The following is a 21,905-nucleotide window of genomic DNA, read 5'->3' on the forward strand; positions in this document are numbered from 1 at the left end:
AAGCTTGGGGTCAGACAATGGCACATAGCCATCCCCCTTGCAGAACCTGATCCTGAGTCTGCAGGTGGCTTCTCAGAGAACTTGGGTCTTACTATCAAAGACCTGGGTTGCAAAAGGCTCGGCCAGCAGTGTCTAATGCTGAGTAGGTACCACAGGCTGTCCTTTCATTCCTCCTCCCACAGGGACATCCGGCAATGAGAGGCATTATGTAGTGATGAGCTCCCAGCCCTGAATAGAGTCCAGTAATCTAGGCTCTTATCTCTGCTATTTCCTGTTCTTTGAAGTCACCTGGCCTCAGTTTCCCCATCTGTTTACTGGGGTTGGATATCTGCCCTCCCCACCCCACAGCTGCACAGAGGATGCTGTGACCGAGCAGGTGCAGTTACTTGGCTAAGCCCTTTATGTGGCTCATCTCCATGAATCTCCACAACAACCCTGTGAGGAGGGCACCATTGTCTTTGGCCTGAAGAGGTTAAATAGCCTGCCCTGCTCTGAAAGGGATAACAGAGGGAAGGGTCACTGAAGACCAAAGCACCAGGCTTGTCACATAAAGAACAAGCTAGAGGAGAAGGACATGTTCCATAGCAAGAGAGACTGAGGCCAGACACACCGCCAGGATCTTTCCAGGTACTGGGACCATGAGTCACTGACAGTAGCACGCAGGAAAGGATGTGACCTTTCTCCCTTGGGCTTTCCTCCTTGGAGGCAGAATGGAAGCGATGTCCTTGGAAGGCCTCCTGGCCTCCTGGCCATCCCTGCCAATTGGCTGTGTGCTGGCTGCACAGGCTGCTCTGGAGAGCTGGACTGCCTTGTACGTACTTGTCCCAGGAAGCCCAATGGACCCAGGAAGGGTCAGTGGGATGGCAGAACCTAACCACCTCCCACCTGCCCCTTGGGATTCTGAGACTGGAGCGGGAACTCCCCTGGCATCCCTGTGGGCCTCCTAGACTGGGATGTGTCGGAATAGGCATCTGTCAGCTAGTAAGTTGGGCAAGGCCTGCAAGTCCCCATCTGGAGAGCGGCCAGGGCAGCTAAATGCTTACTGAAGCCCTGGCAGGGGGAGCCAGCCTGATGCCGGCAGCTGATCCAGCCCCACCCCTAGCAGCGCTCAGGCCCCAGCCCGCTACCCACCATGAGTACAGGATAACCTGACCAGAAAGATCTGGGACAGTGCCTGACAGAGGAAGCTCCTTTGGGGGCTAAGGGTTGGAGTGGATGCAATTTGGGACCAGGGTAGATGCAATTTGGTGTCGGAGTGAAGGATCCAAATTCCACTTCTTAAGTGTGGGGTCTGGGGATCTCAGGTGAATGAGGAGCAATGTAGAGAGCAGGCTGGGGCATGGTGTGGGTTATCTCCCTTCAGTCCTTAGCCTTATTCTGCACTGGAGCTGCAGCAAAATAGTGATGGGATATTAAGAAATCCAGGTTGGGAACAGTAGCACAAGCTTGTAATCCCAGTTAGTCAGGAGGCTGAAGCAGAAGGATGGCAAGTTGGAGGCCAGCCTCAATAATGTACCAAAATCCTGTCTCAAAATAGAAAATAAAAAGAGCTGGGGATGTAGCTCAGTGGTCAAGTGCCCCTGGATTCAATCCCCAGGACCAAAAAGAAAACAAAAACAAAAACAGAAGAACCTTCAGATATGCCAGATGGGGAGCAGCAAAGCCAAGGGACCTGGTCCTGGCCACAGCCATCCCCACCCTACCTTCCAGGTACCCGCACTGCTCTGTGGTCCACACTTCCCTGCCTGAGGTCCAGACCTGGCCACACCAGGCAACCTCCCTAGGCTGCAGCAGGAGCCCTAATGTGGTGGCTCCTCTGTGCCTGACTCTAGTGAACCTGGCTGGGAGGGGTGTGGGCAGGTAACCCCGCTGGGGAACTGAGTGGCAGCCTGAGGAGCCTGGCCACCATCAACCTCTCCTATGACCCACTTTGCTCAAGTTTCAAATCTACAACATGCACTTTCCTGCCCAGCCCTGGCTCTGGCCTCTCCCCACCAGTCTGCAACTCATAGAAAAGCCATTTCTAGTCCCTACTTGGGGACAGAGACCCCACCTCCTTGGAGACTGTGAACTTAGGGTGGGGATGTTGGGTATCCAGAGAGCTCAGCATAAGGCGCTCTAGGGGAATCAGACACAGTGCTGAGGGCAGCCACTCCCTGAGACCCAGAAAACCACCGGTCCCAGCTTCTGGACCTGGTGCTACTGGTGCTCTTACTGGGCTAAGCATGTGGCATCGCAACTTGGGGACTGAAAGGGTGAGTTCTGGGACTAATAGTCTGAGTTCAAGTCCAGGCTCTGCCCCTTCTTAGTGGTGTGATTTTACATGATTTAGTTAGTGTTTCTGGGCCTCAGCTTCCTCGTCTGCAAGGTGGTCCTAGTAAGTTATTTCCTCTGAGTTATTTCAAATCTCCTACCCCAATACCCAGCCAGGAAGTTCTTCCTGATGTCTGACTTCAGTCCCTCTACCACCAGGCTCATTCCCTCTTGCCTCAGGTCTGCAGGCCCCTTGTTGGTTTGGGGGAACACTCCTGTTCCACAGCCTAACCCTCACTGCTGGAGGAAGAAGGTCTTAAGTGTGGGGAGAATTCAGAAGAGCAGCAGAAGGCCACTGCAGTGCATGAGGTGTATATAGGAGGCCCACCCAGTCCTGATACCCCTGGGGGTAAGGACCTTCTTTCTTCCCCTTGGCTGCTCTTCCAGACTCTGTCCCCACCCCCACTTGGCCACACCCATCTCTGTCCAGCCCCTTTGCAGTGAGGGCTGTCCTGCAGGTTCCAGATTATTCAAAGAGGCTACAGGACTGCTAAGGCGGCACAGCTGCCCAGCACTTGAGCTTCTTCAAAGCGGTTCCCAAACACTGTTTTTCATAAATCCAGATGATTTGCCAGAGCACCGGAATCTCCCCAGGACCAAGGCCAGTCCCGGGTACCTCTGAGAGCATCGCGGCCACCCCTCTAACCCCCAGCCCTCTGACTCCACAGCACGGGCTGGGGGCTCAGGATCCGCTTGGCTTGCGGGCATCACGCTTGCCCTTCCTCCCTTAGATAAACTTCCTTTCAAAGCCCTGCCTAATCCTCTCCCCAGTCCCCAGCCCCTGCTGCTGGGGAGGGGGAGGGAGTGCTGCCCGAGTGGTGACCCATCCAGGACTCAGACGAGTCTCCAAAGTTCTTTGTGACAAAAAAGTAAACAGAAGGCCTGGCTCCCTGGCCCTCAGGCCCCCAGATCCCCCTCCCCCAGCCAGCCAGCCAGATGGGCCAGCAAGCTGTGGGGAGGGAGAAGGGGAAAAAGGGCAGATTGTGCAAGGAAAACAAAAGAGACAGAGACATCAAGAGACAGGAAACGCAGGGAGACCTGCAGAGAGTTCATGGTGAGAGACAGGGGAAGAGAGAGGAGGGAGACCCAGAGACCTGCAACGGAGACAGAGACGGCGGGACAGAGAGGGAGGACAGGGTGACCCACAGAGAAACATGAGAAGGGACTGAGAACCCAGGGGAAGAGGCAGGGAAGGGGAAACCCAGCCAGAGAGGGACAGAGGCAGCGAGAACTGCAGACAGATGCAGACTCCCAGGGACAAAGAGGCAGCAAGGCTGGAGGAGGCCTGGCTGATCAGGTAGAGTTGGGGACAAAGTGGAAGTGCCTGGATTCCAGCCTGCAGTGACTCTATTTCCTTCTGGAAAGGTGCCCACTTTTTTGGCACTGGGGACTGGCAAGAGCAGTTCTCTGTGGGGTCCTTGACCTCCCTTGGTGCCAGGACCACCCTGGGCCTGGCCCCACCCCCACCCCAGCCCTGTGCCAGCTGGCGCCCCCCTCACCTGCACAGCAGAGGCAGACTGTTTGCTGTCATTGTTCCCAGGGGAGCTCAGGCCGGAGGCCTGCTGCAGCAGGAATTGCCGGGCCACCTGAAGAGCCTGCAAGACAGGGGCTGAGTCAGCTGCACTGCTCCAGCAAAGGCCTGACAGGCGGGTGGAGTCCAGGCGCAGGGAGAGTCCAGGGCAGTAAAAGGAAGGTGCCAGAGGGAAGGCAGAAGGCTTAGGGGTCAGAGGGTCGTAGGTCCACATCGGGTTCAGTACTGCCACTGTAGGAACCACAGCCTAAGCAGACTCACTCAGGGACCAGTGAGATTCTGTTGGGCTCAATGGGGACAGCAAATGGAAGGGTCAGTGGTCAAAAAGGACTCCAGGGGAAAGTGCAGGGGGTGGACTCAGGGCATTAATAACAGGTACTTTCTGTTCAGCATCTGCCATGTGTCGAGCTCTTTATAGGCAAGATCTGAATCTTCCATCATAAGGCTGTGAAGTAGGGATTATCAGCCCCATTTTGCAGATGAGGAAATTGAGTCTCTAGAAGGTTAAGTAATATGGCCAAGATCATATAGCCTGGTGGTATCAGAAACGGGTGTGAGCCCACGAAGCCTGGCTCTAAGGTCATCTGCCTTATTGGGGCGAGGGATCAGTGTGGGTACCATGGGAGCGGCAGTCACCGGGGAGTGAGGTTGCATAGGGGAGGGGATGAAGGCAGAGCCTAGCGGTCGGGGCACAGGGTCTGCCGAATCCAAGGAGAGTGGGTACAAGGCCTGGCACTGGCAGAATTAGACCGAGTCTTGAAGGCCACCCCTGAATGATGAGCAGGGTGCATGAGCATCTGGGCTTGGAGGCCACAGTGCATGAGCCCGAGGGGTCCAAGGAGTGGAAAGGGTGTCGGGTGAGGGGTCCCAGGAGTGGAAAGGGTGTGGTGTTCATGGAGGAGCAGGTCAGTGTGACATCAAGGAGTCAGGGACCTGGGAGCTGCCCAGTGAGAAGTCTAGCAGGACAGTGAGGTGTCAGGAGGCCCAGAAAATTCTCCAGAAGGTCAGCCAAGCCTTCTACACATCAATCTGGGTCATTGGGGTTGTGGGGACCTGTGTGCCTCCAGGTTCCTCGAAGACCTGCTCAGGAGCCAGAGCAGTGTGTCCAGGCCCCTGAGGCCCGCAGGTTTTGGCACAAGGCAGACCTGGGCTCGAATCCTGACTGCACCACTTACCAGTTGTGACCTTGAGCAGGTCATTCTGTCTCTCGGCACTTCCATTCCCTTATCTGCAAAACTGGGACACTAGCTACTTCTGAACGACGGGGGGGATTAAAGGAGCAGTGCTGGCACCTTGTTGGCATTCGGGAGGTGTCCAGGCTTCCCTCCGGGCTGCTCCCAGAGGTGCTCTACCTGCCTCCCCCAGCGCAGCCTGGCATCGTGTGACTTGTTAAAGGAACAATGCCCGCCCGCCTGCCCTCACATCTGTGACCACACCAGTGTTTCTCCTCACATGCACGGCCATTCACCTACCCTCCCTCAATCACCTTCAGAGCAAAACCTTTCCAGTGGAAGTGTGGTCCACCCTCACCTCCCAACCAACACCCCAGCATGGCTGCGCAGCCACAGCAGAAATCCCCACCTTGGCCCTTCCCTCCCCACGTTCACAGTCCGCCTCCAGGGTGCTCGGGTTGAGTTGCCTGAGGATGGTCCCTAAATGCACCCTGGCATCTACATGGGACCATAAGTCTCCTCAGCAGTCTCCAGGGCCCCTTCGTGGCCTCAACACCCAGAGAAACTCCTGGGCTTTCAGAGGAAGGCAGGAAAGCAGAAATCTGACTGGCGTCTAAAGGCTCTGGGAACCCGTGGGAAGTAGACACCTTGCCGGGTGAGGAGAGGCAAGGAGGTGGCCAGGTGATCACCAGGAAGGAGTCACAGATGTAAAAAGCTGGCTTTTACTGACTTCTTCCAGGACTAATGACAAATGTCCTTTGTCATCTAAAGGTGGAGTTAGCATGGAGGGGGCCCTGGGGTCAGAGGCCAGGGGGCAAGGTAGTGGGAGAAGTCTACCAGCCCAGGTAACCCAAAGGGGACACTGGTCAGGGCCAGAAGATGAAGCACCTCCTCTACTGAGAATGGTAGAGGAGGGGTTCTAGGGGACTTTGTGGGGGAGAGCCCCGCTCAGTGTCCTGGGGTGGGGGAGTGGTCAGAAGAGTTGCATTCACTCCTCACTGATCCCCTGGAGCATGAAATTACAAGATTTACAAGAAAGAAATGACAGGGTCTTGAAATCTCATTCTGGGAGGCTCCGCCCCACCCCTCGCCCTGGAAGCCCCTAGACGAGGCCCAAGCTTCCCCCTCTACCTGGCTGTCAGTTCCTTCTCCCAGTCTGCCCTCCTTCAATCACATCTAACTTATGAAGTACCTAGGGGCCATGCCAGGTGGGAGGGATACAGAGAAACAGGTGTGTGGTTGGTCCCAAGGGCCTCCAGTGCTGTGATGAGGACTCTGCAGATACCAGTGTGGGCAGCCTGAGGGGCGCTGAGACCTCCTCTGCTGGGGAGGCCTCCTAGAGGAGGCGGGGCCACCAGAAGGGCCAGTTCGCTAAGTAGACAAGGAGTGTTCCCATACATGGCCACACCGCACAGAGGTGAGCAAAGAGGGAAAGAGGGGGTCTTGAAACAATCCTGAGGGCAGGCAGAGTAGCTGAGCGGTGCTGGTAGCAGCAGGAGACTGGAGAAGACCTGGGCCCCAGGTCCTGGCTCCCACCTCACCCATGCATTTCTCATTCTTTCTTCACTCACATTCACAGTCACCCACCAGGTGCAGACCTGGGCCTGGGGGAAACAGGGAGCCCATGGTGCTGTTTGAGAGAGCACTTCATATAATAAGCCTATAGCCCAGCCCTGACTAGATGGTACTAGGTCCCACCTAAGGACCATGCTGCCTGTGCCAAGTGGTGGGAGTGTTGGGCAGATTCCGGGCTTGGGCTAAGCACCCCTCCTCAGACGGCCTCCTCACCCACTGCTCAGTGCCCTTTAAGTGCTGCTTCAGGTTCTACTTCCATGGCCTCACCATCCATACACCCAGATCCCCAGCCAAGAACAGTGCTTGGGAGCCTGGGGTCCCTCTGGCCTAGGATGCCCTCCCTACTTTAGAGTGGTCACCCTGGGGATGATGTACATCGAGACTTTCCAAAGCCCAATCTGAATCACACCCAACAGCGGAAGGCACCAGGGCCAGTGTCCACACTGTCACTGGGGCCTGATAAAATCACTGGACTGCCTACAACAGGTCCTGACTCAACATATCCAACCCCAACTTCTTTGATATGCCAACCAGAGTGGAGCCTCCTTAAAAGTGTGGATGTTTTCAAATGTAGCTGTGAGCCCCGCAGCTGCCAGTCCACGGCAGACAAGCAATACCTATCAGTAAGATTCGTTTTAGTCCAGGCTGAACACAGGAGGCAAGCACAGGCTGACCCCAAGTTCGAGAGCTAACAGCTACACATTGCCTTGCAGTTTTCAAAGTTTTTCTACTAGCATTTAACAGAAGCTTCACAGCATGAATCAGGCAGAGTAGATGTCACTGTTCCATTTTATGGACAAGGAAACTGAGGCCCAAGGTCCCAAGAGTAGACGTTGTAAGAATCCATATACTTCTGACTGCCCAAGCTACCACGTCATCCCCACTGAGGGGCCTCGAGACCCTACACAGTCAGTGAGGCCTTTGCATCTGCTCTGCCCCAGTCTTGTGCATTCTCTGGTGTGGAGGGGAGGTGACGCTCTCTAGGTCAAGATTCTCGAGGAATCCCCAGGAGCAAGGTGGGTTCAGTGTCCCTTTCCTGTAAACTAGAGGTGTCCAAACACAGTCCTGGTGGGAAAGGCACTTGGAAGCCCACACTTGGGACAAGCCACAGGGGACACTTGAGGAAGAAGGAAGGAAGGAGTGGAGGCTGAGGGCAGAATGGAAAACTAGCAGCCATTTGGCCCCTTAAACCTCATTTTCTTCCTTCGAGGCCTTGCATTGAAAATCACATTCCCAGGCCTACGGTTTGGGCGGACAAGGTCCACTTTCCTCAAGGGAAGCAGCAGCATCTTTTCAGTGCACAGACCCTGGTCCTGGCTCCGCATACACAGAGTGACCTTGGCGATGTCAGATCAGTTCTGTGAACCTGTTTCCTCTGCGAAACTGAGCTAACTCCACACTTATTTCACAGAGTTGCTGTGAAGAATACAGGGGACAATGTACATGGAGGGCTCAGCACAGCACCTGGCACCCAGTGGGTCCTGGATGAACAGTAACTATTATAACTCATTTTTCTTTTACCAGGCAGCTCCTGGTCATTTGCCCAGTACCACCCAGAAGGCCTTCTCACCAAATCCTCTTCCAGGGCCCCCACAGACTAGGAACAGTCTCCTTCATGAAGCTGCACTCTCCTACCCCCACCCCCATTTGCAAGTCATTAGCAGGATCTCTGCAATTAGGAACAAATGGCTTATGACGGATGGCATCTAGGCAGGGTGCTGGCATGGAGGGACCCGAGCTGTAGCTGGGAGGCAACAGGGGGGTGGCTATGAAAAGAAAGCCTGTCTTAGGGCAGTGGGGTCTCTCACCTCCAGGATGAGATGACACCCTCATTTCTGCAGCTGAAGATTTGAGTTGGGAGGTAGGGGGAAGTCTCCTTGTCCCCAAGGAAGTCAAGCCCAGGGCTGTTACCAGTCCTTTCACCAGGCTGGAGGTTGCCAGCTTCCTACTGGGCTCCCGCCTTATTTTCTGTGTGTCTGAGAGTAGAGATGTGCTGACCAGGGAGACAAGCTAGGAGGGCTGTCACAGATTGCAGCCCTGGTGAGCTGCAGGTGCAGAGGGCATCCAGGCGGGTGTCCTTCAAATTACTGGTCACGATCCAATGGTGGGTCATAACATCAATTTAGTGGGTCAGAAAATAGGAATGTTACACACACGCACATACACACCTATTTATATTTATACTGATCTAGTTCACTTTATAAATGAGAACATGGAGATCCAGAGGGACGCAGTGGCAAAAGCAAAACCTGAATAGAAGACAGACTAGGCCTGAAGCTGGGCTCTGCCCAGGAAGAAGAGCCAGAAGCCAGGATTGTGGGGAGGGGCAGCAAAAATAAATCTCAAAAACTGTGTCTCTGGTACATTTTGGCAAAATTGGAATTCAATCATATCTAAATTATTGTGAACCCAGGAAAGCCCATGGCCTCTGCCCCAGGATGGCTACTACCGAGAGACCAATAATAATTCAAGGAGTTACTGCATCCCAGGAGGCACCTGCATGGTGTCACACCCAGGGGCTTACCTTCCAAGGCACTGGTGCAGATGCTAAACAAAGAGAAGAGCAACCCCTGGCCTCGTGGAGAGGGTGGTGGTGGGCTACCTCACGTGGGGCCTCTGAGGAGACCCTTGGCAACAGCAGGAGGCATCTGTCCATGGGAGCAGATTCGAGGTGGAATTCACAGACAGGACAAGGGCCCCAAGGTAGGAAAAACTTGGTGCATTATGAACGAAAAAGGCCAGCATGGCTGAGCAGAGAGTAGCCTGAAGCGAAGCCCCAGAAGTGTGTGAGGCCAGGTTCCACAGGGACAATTTTATATATATATAATATATATATATATATATATATATATATATATATATATATAATATATATTCTTTATATAACACACACACACACACACACACACACATTCTTTAGTTCCTTCTATACTTCAGGAAAAAAATCAGTGGAGGGTTTTGCGTAGAAAGTGATACAATCTTGGAGGGCAGCTACTTAGCCCACTTCAGTAAACAGCAGGAATCTAATAAGCACTACCTGATTTGAAATGAACACCCACCCTTTAAAATGCAACTCCCCAGCGACTAGAGGGTAGAGGGAAGGGGTGCAGGGAGAAGGGGTCAGAGGTCAGTGGCCACAACTGACCAGGGGAGATACAAGTTCTTGACCAGCCAGGTTTTGTCCTCCAGCAAAGAAACATAAAAATGAAATTACACAGAGAAGAGGGGGGCCAGGAGGGGTTGGGGAGAAGAGACCATAAAACCCCCGAAGTGATTCTACACTTTTTTCCCTTGGAGAAAAAAAAAAAAAAAAAGCTTTTTGGAAAAGGCTGTAAATTTTTTTTACACCAACCTCGTAAAAATGACATCGGCACATTCTCAAATTAGAACCATTAAAATGAAAACCAGCAAGGCACAGACACAGACAGGCCCACGTGGGTGGGAGACACATGCAGGGTCCCCAGTGCCGGTTTCAGGACCCAGCCCTGCATCTATCTGGAAGGCGCCTCCTCTCCACGAGGAACTGGCTCTCTGGCCTCCGAAAGATGAGCGTTAGCAAATGAACCACACAGTCCAGAAAAAGGACCACCATCCTTTGCAGGGCTCCTCCATCCTCTCCCTTCCTGGAGCTGCTGCTCCAAATGCTGGAGGGCTGTGGAGAGTGGTGACAGGTCCTCAGCAGCTTCCAGTGACAGCGCAGCCCATGCCCAACCCCAAACAGAAGACGCCAACTTCACAGCCCCTGAGAGGCAGGGCCAGGGGCTAGGGGTTTAGAAGGGACTAAGCTCACTCAATGGCAAGGAGTGAAGTCACAAAATAGAGGGGCGGTTGAGGGGTAGCAGCAGGCAGGGGCTTTCCTCCCTCTTAGAAATTCTTGGTAATGTCCCAGACACACAGCTTGCCCTATCTGTGGAGTTCTCTGGAAGCAGAAACAAGTCTAGGGCAAGGTCTGCTAAGTGAGCACCCTAGACACTTCTGCAGGGGGCTCTAAGGTGGCATTCAGAGTACAAGCATGTAATTCTCTTCCTGAGGACCTCCTTAGGGCTTCTCAGAGTAAAGGCACTCACTCCTCCAGGAGAAAAACCAGCTCAACTGCTGAGGGCTCCCAGCTGAGTCCTGCCCTGACAGGGTGGCCTGGGGTGTAACCCTTCGTGCTTCGATCCTCATATAAATCCCACACCCTCAGGAGAAACATTCACCCACCTTCCCTAAATTCTTCTTCATCCCCAAAATCCTTATCAGGAGGGACAAGAATTCTGGAACAAAATGGCGTGAGGAGCTGGCATATGTCTGTAATCCCAGTTACTTGGGAGACTGAGGCAGGAGGATCACAAGTTCAAGGCCAGCCTGGACAACTTAGTGAGGCCCTGTCTCAAAATAAAAAAATAAAAAGGGCTGGGGATGGGACTCAATGGTAGAGCTCTTGCTTGGCATGTGCAAGGCCCTGGGTTCAATTCCCAATACTGCAAAAATGGAGGGTGGACAGGGAAGCAGTTCAGTGGTAGAGTGTCCCCGGGTTCCATCCCCAGTACAAGGAAAGGAAAAAAAAAAAAAAAAAAAGCCATTGGGAGAGGGAAGGAGGGAGAGGCAGATGGGCAGAGACCTCAGCAACCCAAGTGAGGAGGGAGGTAGGAAGCTCTCCTGCTGGGAGACTGGACTCCTAGTCCCAAGAAAGCAGGGACTGGGAGATCCCTCTTCCAGGCCCAGGCTCTTTCTTCTGCCTTTGTGGTTTAAATTCCTCCTGAGGCAAAAGATAGGGTGGCCTTTGGTGGAGTGACCCAGGAAGAATACAAGATGTGGTGGCGGTGGCAGAGGCGGGCGCTCTGTTCTGACACATCCTCCCTCAGTTCCGCCACCTCTCACCTGCCCTGATCACACTGTTTCCAGGCTGAGGTGAAGTTTCTATGCATTTCCCAGCAGCTAGCATGAATGTGAACAGGTGTGAAGTCTCTAAGCACTCCCTCTGAGGAGCTCAGATCCCAACCCTCCCTCCATAACCCAGCACAGCAAGGGGCTCTGTCTCCAGGAGGACAAGAAGCCAGAAGGGGCAGGACCAGAGGCAGAACCTGGCACAGGAGGCTGGGAGTCCTGAAGAGAAAGTCCCAATGCCGGTCTAGGAGACTGCAGACAACTGTTGATAGCGTGTGCACTGTGGGGAGGGGCTGATTTCCCTCTGGAACCTCCCTTCCCACTGGATCCCCCTAAAGCAGCTTGAGCAGAGAAGACCAGATGGAGGAGGAAAGTCTCTTCCATTCTTCTTCTCCCCTCCCCCAACTCTCTGCCCCCCCATTTCTTTGGAGGGGGGGTGAGTTAAAAGCCCATTAATGTATAGAGCCCCCCAACCCTTTTGAATCTCCTCACAGGATGTGAACAGGGTGGGATTTGGCCCAGTTGCCATGGCAACTGCAGTGGGAGTTCCCAGACGCTAGGCAACCCTCCAGTGACCCTCTCTGACCTGTCACCCCCGCAACCCATGGACAATGGGAATGCGCTCTAGAGGCCCAGGCAGCCTTTCAGCCCAGCCGCCAGCAGCTCTGCCTGCCCCCACTGGGCCTGCCGGCTCAGCCCTCCCGGCCCCAAGTCCAGTTTTCCTCCACCAATGTGTCCTGACCAGTCCCTGAGACCTCCCCAGGTTCTCTGCCTGCCAAAATCTGGTGCATGCCTCTCCCAACCCTGACTGTCCCTGATCAGAGAGCCCAAAGGGCATTTGTGGGGTTCCTGGACTAGCCCCCCCAACACTGGGAGCATTTTCACATAGGTGATATCAGATTGATACAAATCATAAGGGTAACTTTTAAAGAAAAAAACATCATGGGGTAGAGGTGCAGAAAAGAGGGCCACAGGGTAGAAGGTATTTGCCTTGATGAAAGAGGGGGTTATGTACCAGTATGTCCCTCCAGTCTAGGGTGCTCTGCATCTGCAACTGGGGATCCGTAACTCCTCAAGGCTATATGCTGAATGACTGAAGGCTCCAAGGCCCACAGTCCTCTGGCACCACCTTCTCTGGGTAGTGGCTCTATGAGGGATTGAGTCTATAGACTGGTGAAAGTCCCAGGGACAGAGTGAAGGTCCTTTGGCTCTGTCACTCACCAATAAGGGGGCTGGGAATGCTGAAATGGGGCAGCTGGCCATGGACCCTCTCTGTAGGCAGACCTGGCCTGGCAGGCGGGCTGGGTCACCCCCCAGCCTCTGTTTAAATAAGCTCCCAGCCTGCTCGTTGCATGGAAACCAAGCGCCTGCTCTTGTTCTGAAGTGACGTGGCTGCCCTCTTTAGTGCTGTTTGTTTCAGCCTAAAGTCCTGTCACCAGCCTGACTTCTGACTCCGTGTGTGTGTGTGTTTGTGTGTGTGTGTGTGTGTCTCTCTCTCTCTCTCTCTCTCTCTCTGAAACTCCCAAAGGCCAGGATTGCATTTCCAGGGTGTGTTTACCCCGAACAGAGGGACAGGGAGCACACAGACAAAAGGAGAGGGCTTTGGAGACCCAAGAGGGGCACAAACAGGACAGAGCCTACACAGGATCCTCTGACCCACTCTCTCAAACCCCTGCCTCTGGATGCCAGAATAGCCACTTACGGTGTCTGGCTGGGAACCTTTATATCAAGAATGGCACCCTCTCATCTTACTCACCAACACACATCTGTTTAGCCCAAGAACCTCCTCTCTAATTCCTGCAGGGACTGGGGTACAGAGGTGTAGCTGCTGCCTTTATGTCAGCGTCTACCTCTGGCTGTCTCATCTGAAGTGAGAACAACTGACCTTCAGGGATGACGAGGCGATTAAATGACATGGTACACATGAAACTTGGCCTTCAAAAGGGAGGAGGAACCAGGGGCCATATTTATTAGCCCCACAAATAGGTGTTCTTGGGGCACTAGGAAAGGGTGACCCTCGCAGCTCCCCACAAAGCATTATTCATCTATTGGGGGTGGACGAATGGCCCACAGACTGTTTCATTTTTAATTGAAAATGTTGTAATTTTAATTTTGCAGGGTTCTTTTCATAGATTGGAGCCAACAAAACCTTTTTTAAGTCTCAAATATTTTCCTTGGCCCTGGGCACTACGCCCATAGCAAGCCCAAATGGATAAAACAGTCCTCCTCCTGCCTCCAAATCCCCACCCCAGTTTATTTGTGAAACCGATATAGGATTTTCCAGGACTTTGGGATATTCCCCAAAACAAACAGGAATAACTGGAATGTGGAATATAGATGGTGAAACACGACAGTGCAGAACCCAGAAACCTGATCAGCACAGACAGTCCTGCCTCTCCCCACCCCAAACATCTCTCCAGCTGTCGAGAGACCTGGGCTCATGATTCACGTTAAGTAATTTTTTAAGAAGAAAGTCTTGTTATCTCCCCCAATCTTTTAATAGCTTTGTTCGCATGGCGGTGCAGGAGGGGAAGGGCTAGTCATACAAAACGGGTGGCCTTGAGGACTTCCGATGGGGTGTGTTTTGTCATTATTTTGATAAAGGGTAGGATTTTGCCCTTTGGCCTTCTGTACCCAGCAGAAGACAGAATCCCTGGGGGTCTCTTCCCCAGGGAACCTGCATAGGGAGGCTCAGGAGATGCCAGCAACCCCCCCAGGACCATCTCCTCAGGGAAGAGCCCCTTCCTGCTCCAGCCTCCACTGTTGGCAAGAGGGAGTGGTTTTTTTAAAGTCCTCAATTTGTTCATAGTGTGAGTAGTGTAAGAAGGGTTTCACGCAACAGCATCTGATCCTAACCCAGCATTTTGGATGCCCAGGGCTCAGGGAGGCCTTTGGTAAGGGACTGGCTGGGACCTATCCCAGGCTTCTTCCATTCTTGCTTTAGAACTTACTGACCAGGTCAGAGCAGTTGTGGGGACTGGGTTGGTGCTGCTTCTAGTCTAACCTCTGGTTCTGAAGAGTGATGGGAAAGGGCTCCTTAGGGGTTACTGGAGGGGAGGGGGAGCAAGCCCTGGATCGGGGTATGATGGCACAGCAGGTACACAGCAGAAGCAGGGCTGGGGGTGTTGGCAAGGACAGGCATCCAAAGACCCTGTTTTTCCATGTTCCCAGCAGAGTCCCCAACAGACAGTGCCACCAGCAGTGGTTTGAGGAACAGAGTCAAATAAGAAGAGAATCTCAAGGCCAGGGCTGGCTGGGCCGGTTCTCCTGAACTTGTCAAGCATGATTTTCCCTTTTTTTGCCCCAGGTGGGCTGGGACCTGGGGGCCCTGCTCTGTCATCACCCAACCAGGCTCCCCACCCTTGTGCCTCTTGATCCTCAGGCAGGCTAGTCTTGAACTCCTGAACCCTGCACTTAAAAGTAGAGAAATGGGCACAGAGAGGAAAGGGGGACACAGAGGGTTGCCAGTCTGAGTCCTAAAAATAGAGCCCTGCCTTTGCCTCCCTCTCTTGGCCTCTTGGTGGCTTTGGCCCCTGGTGCCTGAAAGTTTAATCTCTTCACAGCTTGGATCAGAGACTCAGGCAGACTTGGAGGCGGGGAATGTTTTATAATACAAATAAAGTGAAGATACCCCTGTGTGCAAAGCACCCCCCACAAAACACACACAACCCTGCTAATTTAGTCAGTTTGCCAGGAATGCGCAGGCGCACGGGGAGAGTGAGGCAACCACCCACTCAAAACAGACTCCAAAGCCTACTGCCCAGCGTCTGTCTGTCCTTATGTCATTTCTGGGACCGTTCCAAGCTCTTTAGACTCGGGCTCCAATACCACTTCTCTCTTTCCCTGGGGAAGGCTGGCTCCCCTAGGCTCAGGGTGGCCACTAGAATGAGAGGCGCAGGAGTCCCAGGAGGCCCGACCTTCTCAAGAATGTCAAAGTGAGGTTGACTGGTGGGCGCAGCCACGCCCAGGTGGCCAGGAGGGAGTGGGACGAGGCCTCTGGGAGGGGCACCGGTTCCTACCTGTTGCTGCTGGAAGTGCAGAAGCTCCGCAGGGCTCATCTCGCCGTTGCTGTCTGCGCCGGTCGCGGCGTCCCTACCTGCTCCGCCTGCAGCCGTGCCTGCAGCCCCGGCCCCTCCACCGCCATCGGCCTGCCCAGAGAGGCTGCCCACGCCGTTCTGACCAGACGGAGCCGACCTGATTGTCTCTGAGGCGGATTCCACCATCATGTCGCTCTAGCGGGACCTGAAGGAGGAGAGACACGGGGGAGGGGCTGAGGCTCGAGGCTAGACGGGCAGGGCGGGTCCTACCCAGGGCGGCAACCGATATGCCCCCAAACACAAACGCTGCCATCACAGAAACCCCTACTCCCCCGCTCAGCCCCGGCCTTGGTGCCCTGGGGCTTGGAACTTCCCTCCCTAACTTCCCAAAGGCCACTCCTGGGACCCCTCCTGCAGATGCGGACCTTCCCGATGCCACCTCCTCCCTTAGGCCCGGGTAAGGGGCAACTCCAGACTAGCTGAGGCCTCCATTTGCTCCCCTCCTCACTTCCTGGAGACCTCTCGCAGAGGGGAGGGCGGAGATGACGCCCTTGCCCAGCCCCTCAGGGCCTTAAACCTGTTCTGGCCTCTCCCTCCAGGTCAGGGAGGGGAGGGCAAGAGTTGGGGTCTGGCCAGAAAGGGTGTTCCCACAACAAAAGGCAGGCAACAGTTCGCTGGGACCCTATTGGTACCCCTCCCCCCACACCTGTAAAGGACTTGGGGTTTTCTCCCTTCTAGAGAGGAAGTTCCCTCAGGGCAGGGCCTGCCTCCCCAGGACACAGGAGGCCTTAATCAGCATTCTTTGTTTCACAGTAAAGATGGCTTCCATCCACCTAGCCCCTACAGGGAGGCAGACAACAGGTGTGGAAGTCTGCAGTGAAAGAAACCCTGGGTCCACATTCCATTCCTATTCTAAATTTCTCAGCCCAGCACCTGGCCCAAAGTAGACACTCAATACTAACTGCCCACGAGACCATCATTCCTCCTTTCAAGAACTGCAGAAGGCTGGGGGTGTAGTTCAGTGGTAGAGCACTTGCCTAGCATGCAGGAGGCTCTGGACTAGATCTCCAGCACCTCCAAAACAAAAAAACAAAACCAAAAAAAAACCGCAGGAGATAGTTATTATCACACCAATTTACAGATGGAAAATATGATGCTGGGCCTGTAGCTCAGGGGTAGAACACTTAGCATGACTGAGGCTCTGGGTTCGACAATCAGCACCTCCCAGTAATTGGGGGGGTGGGGGTAGCTCAGTGGTAGAGTCCATGCTTAACATGCATGAGGCCATGGGTTTGATCCCCAGTTCCAAATAAATAAATAAAAACTGAGTGCCTCAACCAAAACAAAGTCTTATCCTCTGATCAGATATGACTTTTAAGAAGTAGCTGAAACTCTCCCCAGCCCAGCAAAGGAAAATAGAACTAGGATAGACAATGGCAGTGAGGAGGAAGAGGCCTGAGCTCCATTCCATGAGTCATGGAGGTTCTAATGTCCCATGGGCTTGTACCCAGACTGCAATGAATATGGGGAACGATAGCATTCAAAGCTGTCCTCAAATTCCCAATACCCCACAAAGCCATAGCACCTTGAGAGGAACATGGATTTCACTCAAATTGAACATAGTTGGCATCTACCACAGATTACTGCCGCATCTCAAACTCTCTGTTTCCTTGTCTGTCAAAGTATTTAATCCCGCCTCCTAGAATCCTTTGGGGGAATAAATAAACCAGTGCATACAAGGCACCCAGGAGAGGAGCATCTTTTATGGACCAGCCCCTTCTCCATCCACCCTAATTGTAAAAAGTGAAGACTCAGGCTCAGAGAGGTCAATGACTTGGCCCAAATCACAGACAGGTAAGGGGTAAAAGAAGCCAAATGAGCATCCGGCAAAGTCCATGGAAACTAGCCAATGTTCTTTCCTTATTTCTTGATCCCTTTTGATCATAACCACATGGTCTCCCTGATCCTAGGTGGGTGAGGGCCTTGCAGGTAACTGATAAGAAACAGCAGGAAGAGGTGGAATTACTTTCCTAGTCCCTCCCCCAAGGTGGCTGATTTCGAGAACATTCTTTCCTACCCCCAAATTCTCTCCTTTTTCCCAGGGAGGATCCCTTCTCTCATCAATGGACCTCTTGCTGTTTTTATCCCTACTAGAAGCAAAGCAGGGAAAAGTATGGGATGGGAGAGAACAGAGAGCAGCTAAGGGTCTGTGGGGAGCCACACCACTGTTCCCTGTGTCCCCTTCCCGATGGGTCTGTGTGGCATCTCTTGCCCACCTCCACCCCATGCTACTGGAGTGCCCATTTTTGTGAATTTTTTTCTATGTTCCCAAGGGCTTGCTTCCCAACCCCTAGCTTCTGCTCCCACTCCTGGGCTCTGAGAGGGGCAAGGGCTAGGATGGGGGTGACGGTTTGGAAGAGATTGAGCACTTGGTCTCAGGCCTTAATGGCCATGTCAGCCTGAGGGCTAGTGGCTGCCAAATGATGGATGGGGTGGGCGCCATCCTCCACCCACCACAGCACAGGCTCTAGTCCCCTCCCCTGAAGCCACCCACCCTAGTAGCTTAGAGGAGGAACTCCCCCTCTCAAGACAGGGCCTCAGCTCCAAAAGGGGGAAGGGAAGACGGCTCTCCATCTCCCACTCCCCCAACCCTGGCCCTGCTGGGGGTGAGAACAGCTGCCTGCCCGGAATCCAAGTCTAGCTGCTCTGAGATCTGAGACTCCTGGGCCCCAGGGGACAAAGACCAGAGCCTCAGGGATATGTGTGCACACAGGATAAAGCAAAGAGAATCTGGCAGTTACTTCCCTGGGGTGAGGGAGAGTGTCCCCTTCCAACATTTAAGAACAGCATAAAGTTGTAGATCAGACAGCAAGTTTAGAAAAAGGAGAAAAAAAAAAGGGAGAAGGATGCAAAGGTGTCCCTTTCTTTCCCATCTTTTCATGGGGGGGCGATACAGAGCGACACCCACTGAACAACATAATTGCTGCAATGTGGCGTGTAATAATAGCTATTCAAGGACTGATCATTCATATTAAACAGGGTGAAGCAAGCCTCTCATTTGCATGCTTGAGATTATATGCATTTGAAAAGTCATTTCCGCAGGGTGTATGAATGGCATTAATTCCCATGTGGCAAGCTCTGCCCCCTCCAGGGGCCTTCGCCCTGCTGACACACAGTCCTACACCTCCTTCCATGCTCCTGCCCACCCGCCACCACTGGGCCACCAAACCTGCATGGCAGGCACTCCCAGGTCACCTCCAAATCCTCACCTATTCCCTGGGACACTTGCCCTCCAAGGTTGAGCATACCAGCAGCTTCCAGATCCCTCCTGCCTCTCCACAGGGTGTTGCAATAGGACTGGGGTGTTTCCCAGCACTGTGGGTGAGCAGATTCTGGATGCCTGGGGCCCAGGCAATTAGGGATGGGATGAGGTGGGATGCTGGGGGCAGCCCTTGCTATCAGTGCCCTGTAACTACAAGGGGAGTGAGGGAGGAAGTCAGCGTCCATAGAGTCTGGACTCTAGCAGGCCCTTGTTACACCACAAGTCAGTTGTGAGCGTTTTGCCTTCTCTCTGGGTCTCACCTTCTCCACATGAAGACTCACTGCTGGAATCCCTTTGCCAAAGGACTCCACCCAGTGTAGACCTGAGCTGCCAGCTCTCGGACCGGAGGTACATATTCTAAGAGCACCGTCTTCCCTACACTCCCACTCCTGCCTCAGTACACCCCTACCCTCCCACCACACTCCTCCCCATCACCCCTCTCCCAGCCAGAGCAGCTAAACACCTGCAGGAGAGACCAGAAGCTCTGAGAATTAATCACCTGGTTTCAAAGCCCAACTATGGGACCTTGCGGGAGTCACCACCCCTTGGGCTGCTTTCTCCCTCCACACAAGGGGAATAAGAGATCTTTTTAGGATTGACTAAAAGTGGGGCTCTCATTCACCCGGGCCTTTCCAGACCCCTCTCCTACCACATCATGGGGCCAATGGAGGCTCAGTAGTTTTAGGTGGTCCAGGACTTAGGTCTGGGGTTCCAGTACTACATGTGGGCAGGCCCTAGTCTCCCATCCCTCCTTTAGGGGAGCCGGGCACAGGGGAGCCTTGGCCAGGTCCCCGGCGGACGTCAGCAGACTCAGTCGGAAGGAAGGAAGCTGGGTCAAAGCCGCAGCCTCCTCTTCCGCTCTGGGGGCACGCTGTGGCCTCGGGGCTCCCACTTCCCTGACGCTCCAGGCTCTTCTAAGGACCAAGGCCGGCCTCGGAACTCTCCTGGCCGGAAGTGACAAGTTCCACCTACCTGAGGCCAAAGCGGGCACCCAAGGCCTGGGGTGCTTTGTCGGGGAAGGGGAAGAAAAACTGGGGAGCCGTACACGTGGAGAAACCTTTTGTGTCTTTTCGCGGGTCCATATGGCGTAGGGAGTATTAATTACCGTGGCTTTTTAATTAACAATCGTTTAATCTGAGCCATAACATTTGCTACGACACCCTGTGCCTCTACGCGAACCCGCGCCGCCCGGGCTGCCAACTCATCAATTAATTTTTATTGACGTTTTCTTCCCCAAACAGGCACAATACCAGGGTTTTCCAATTAACACCTCCGCGATCTCTAATTAGTGCAATTAACAGAGTGATGGATGCCCGGGGTTTACCCGCGAGGGAGGGAGTGGCGGGGCAGCCCCCAGCGCGCTCCCGGGGCGCGCGTCCGCTGACACACACGTGCACTCGCGCAACTGGGGAAGGAACGCGCCTTCAGCTCTTAAGGAAGCACACCAATGGGGACGTGACCACAGCTCACCTGTACACAGAGCCAAGGTGGTGGCTGGAGTTCAAATAAGCAGCCAGTTTCCAGCCCTTTCGAAACCTATAATCTAGTCCGGGAGACAGAAGAACTTGGCCCCCGCTGGGAGTCTGACCCAGAAGTAGGGAAGCTGGCAGTTCTAGCCCGGGCCTTATCACCAACTTGCTGAGTGACTTGGATAACGTAATTCTCCACTTTCCTCTGTATAGTGGTAAGAACTGGACTAGAGTTAGCTATTTTATCATTTATAATTCCAAGTACGAGGAGGAAGCATATTGCAATAAATAAAAGGTGAAATTTAAGATATAATATTCCAGAATAAGAGGGGAGAATAATGGATCCCAAATTTTAGTCACAGAGTCACCGTGGAGAGATGATTATTGGGCTCCTTCCAGCAGAGTTTCTAATTCAATAGGTCTGGAGTGGGCCTGAGAATTTGCATTTCTAAAAAGTTCTTAGAGGATGCTAAGGGCTGCTTGTCTGAGGCAGCAGGTCTCCACTGATGAACACTAACTCTAATTTTGCGCTTCTGGATGACCAAAACTAGGGATGGATCTCCCAAGGTCATTCATTCATTCCTCGTGTATTAAGCTAAGCACCAGAGATCTACCTTCAGGAAACTGAAGTATGGTGCCCATTGAATAAGCAAGTGCTTTGAGAGCCATGTGTAAGAGAATCAACAAGCGCAGCCCGTAATAATGGGGGGCCCACCTCTTCCCTTCTCCCAGGTAAATCTGGCTTTTTAAAACTTCAGCCACTAGTGGAGTCTTTCCCTCAATGATCCATACAATGTTCTCCATGAGCAAAACAGGACACTGCCCCTATTCTTGTGAAGATCATGCTCCCATAATGGGAGGTAAGGAATAAATAAGGATACAAAAATTAATTAAACTTGAATAAAATAAATTCTATCCAGTGCAGGGAAGGAAGAGGCCTTCTCTTTGGAGGAAATAGCATTTAGGATCAGAGAGGAAGGGTGAGTAGGCATCGACCAGGCACAGTGCACACTGGATTCGGGGGAAACAGCACGTGCAAAGACTTTTTATTTATTTATTTATTTATTTATTTATTATTTATTTATTTATTTATTCTGGTACTAGGGATTAAACCCAGAGGTATTTTACACCTGTGTTACATCCCCATCCCTGTTTATTTTGGGGGCAGGTACTGGGATTGAACTCAGGGGCACTTGACCACTGAGCCACATCCCCAGCCTTATTTTGTATTTTATTTAGAGACTGGGTCTTGCTGAGTTACTTAGCGTGTTGTTTTTGCTGAGGCTGGCTTTGAACTCCAGGTCCTCCTGCCTCAGCCTCCCGAGCCACTGGGATTGCAGGCGTGCACCACCCTGTCTGTCCCTTTTCATTTCTTAATCTTTGAGAAAGGATCTCCCTAAGTTGCTGAGGTTGGTCTTGCCCATGTGATCTTCCTGCCTCAGCTCCCCAAATTGCTGGGATTATAGGCATGTGCTACCACCCCCACCTGTGCCAATGCCTTTATTTAAAAAAAAAAAAAAAGTCACCAGTTTCAGACTTTTCCAGAACTAAGTCTTTGAAATGGATACACTTCTAGATTATAAAGACAGACATGTGGGTACCACATAGAAAAGACTG

The 21,905-nt window shown here is 53.0% G+C and overlaps 1 protein-coding gene across 4 annotated transcripts in view; it reads right to left on the reverse strand.

Moving 5' to 3' along the window:
- Foxp4 (forkhead box P4) overlaps positions 1–21,905 on the reverse strand; it is a 50,787-nt gene that overhangs the window by 16,390 nt on the left and 12,492 nt on the right. For all 4 annotated transcript variants that reach the window (XM_047558552.1, XM_047558551.1, XM_047558554.1 and 1 more), the window contains exons 2-3: positions 15,480–15,702; positions 3,813–3,908 (exon numbers count right to left, since the gene is read on the reverse strand). In XM_047558552.1, coding sequence (XP_047414508.1) covers positions 3,813–3,908; positions 15,480–15,686 — 303 coding nt within the window. In that variant the 5' untranslated portion in view covers positions 15,687–15,702. The remainder of the gene's footprint in view (positions 1–3,812; positions 3,909–15,479; positions 15,703–21,905) is intronic.

The sequence above is a fragment of the Sciurus carolinensis genome, chromosome 7 (assembly GCF_902686445.1).
Source record: "Sciurus carolinensis chromosome 7, mSciCar1.2, whole genome shotgun sequence".
Lineage (NCBI taxonomy): Eukaryota > Metazoa > Chordata > Mammalia > Rodentia > Sciuridae > Sciurus > Sciurus carolinensis.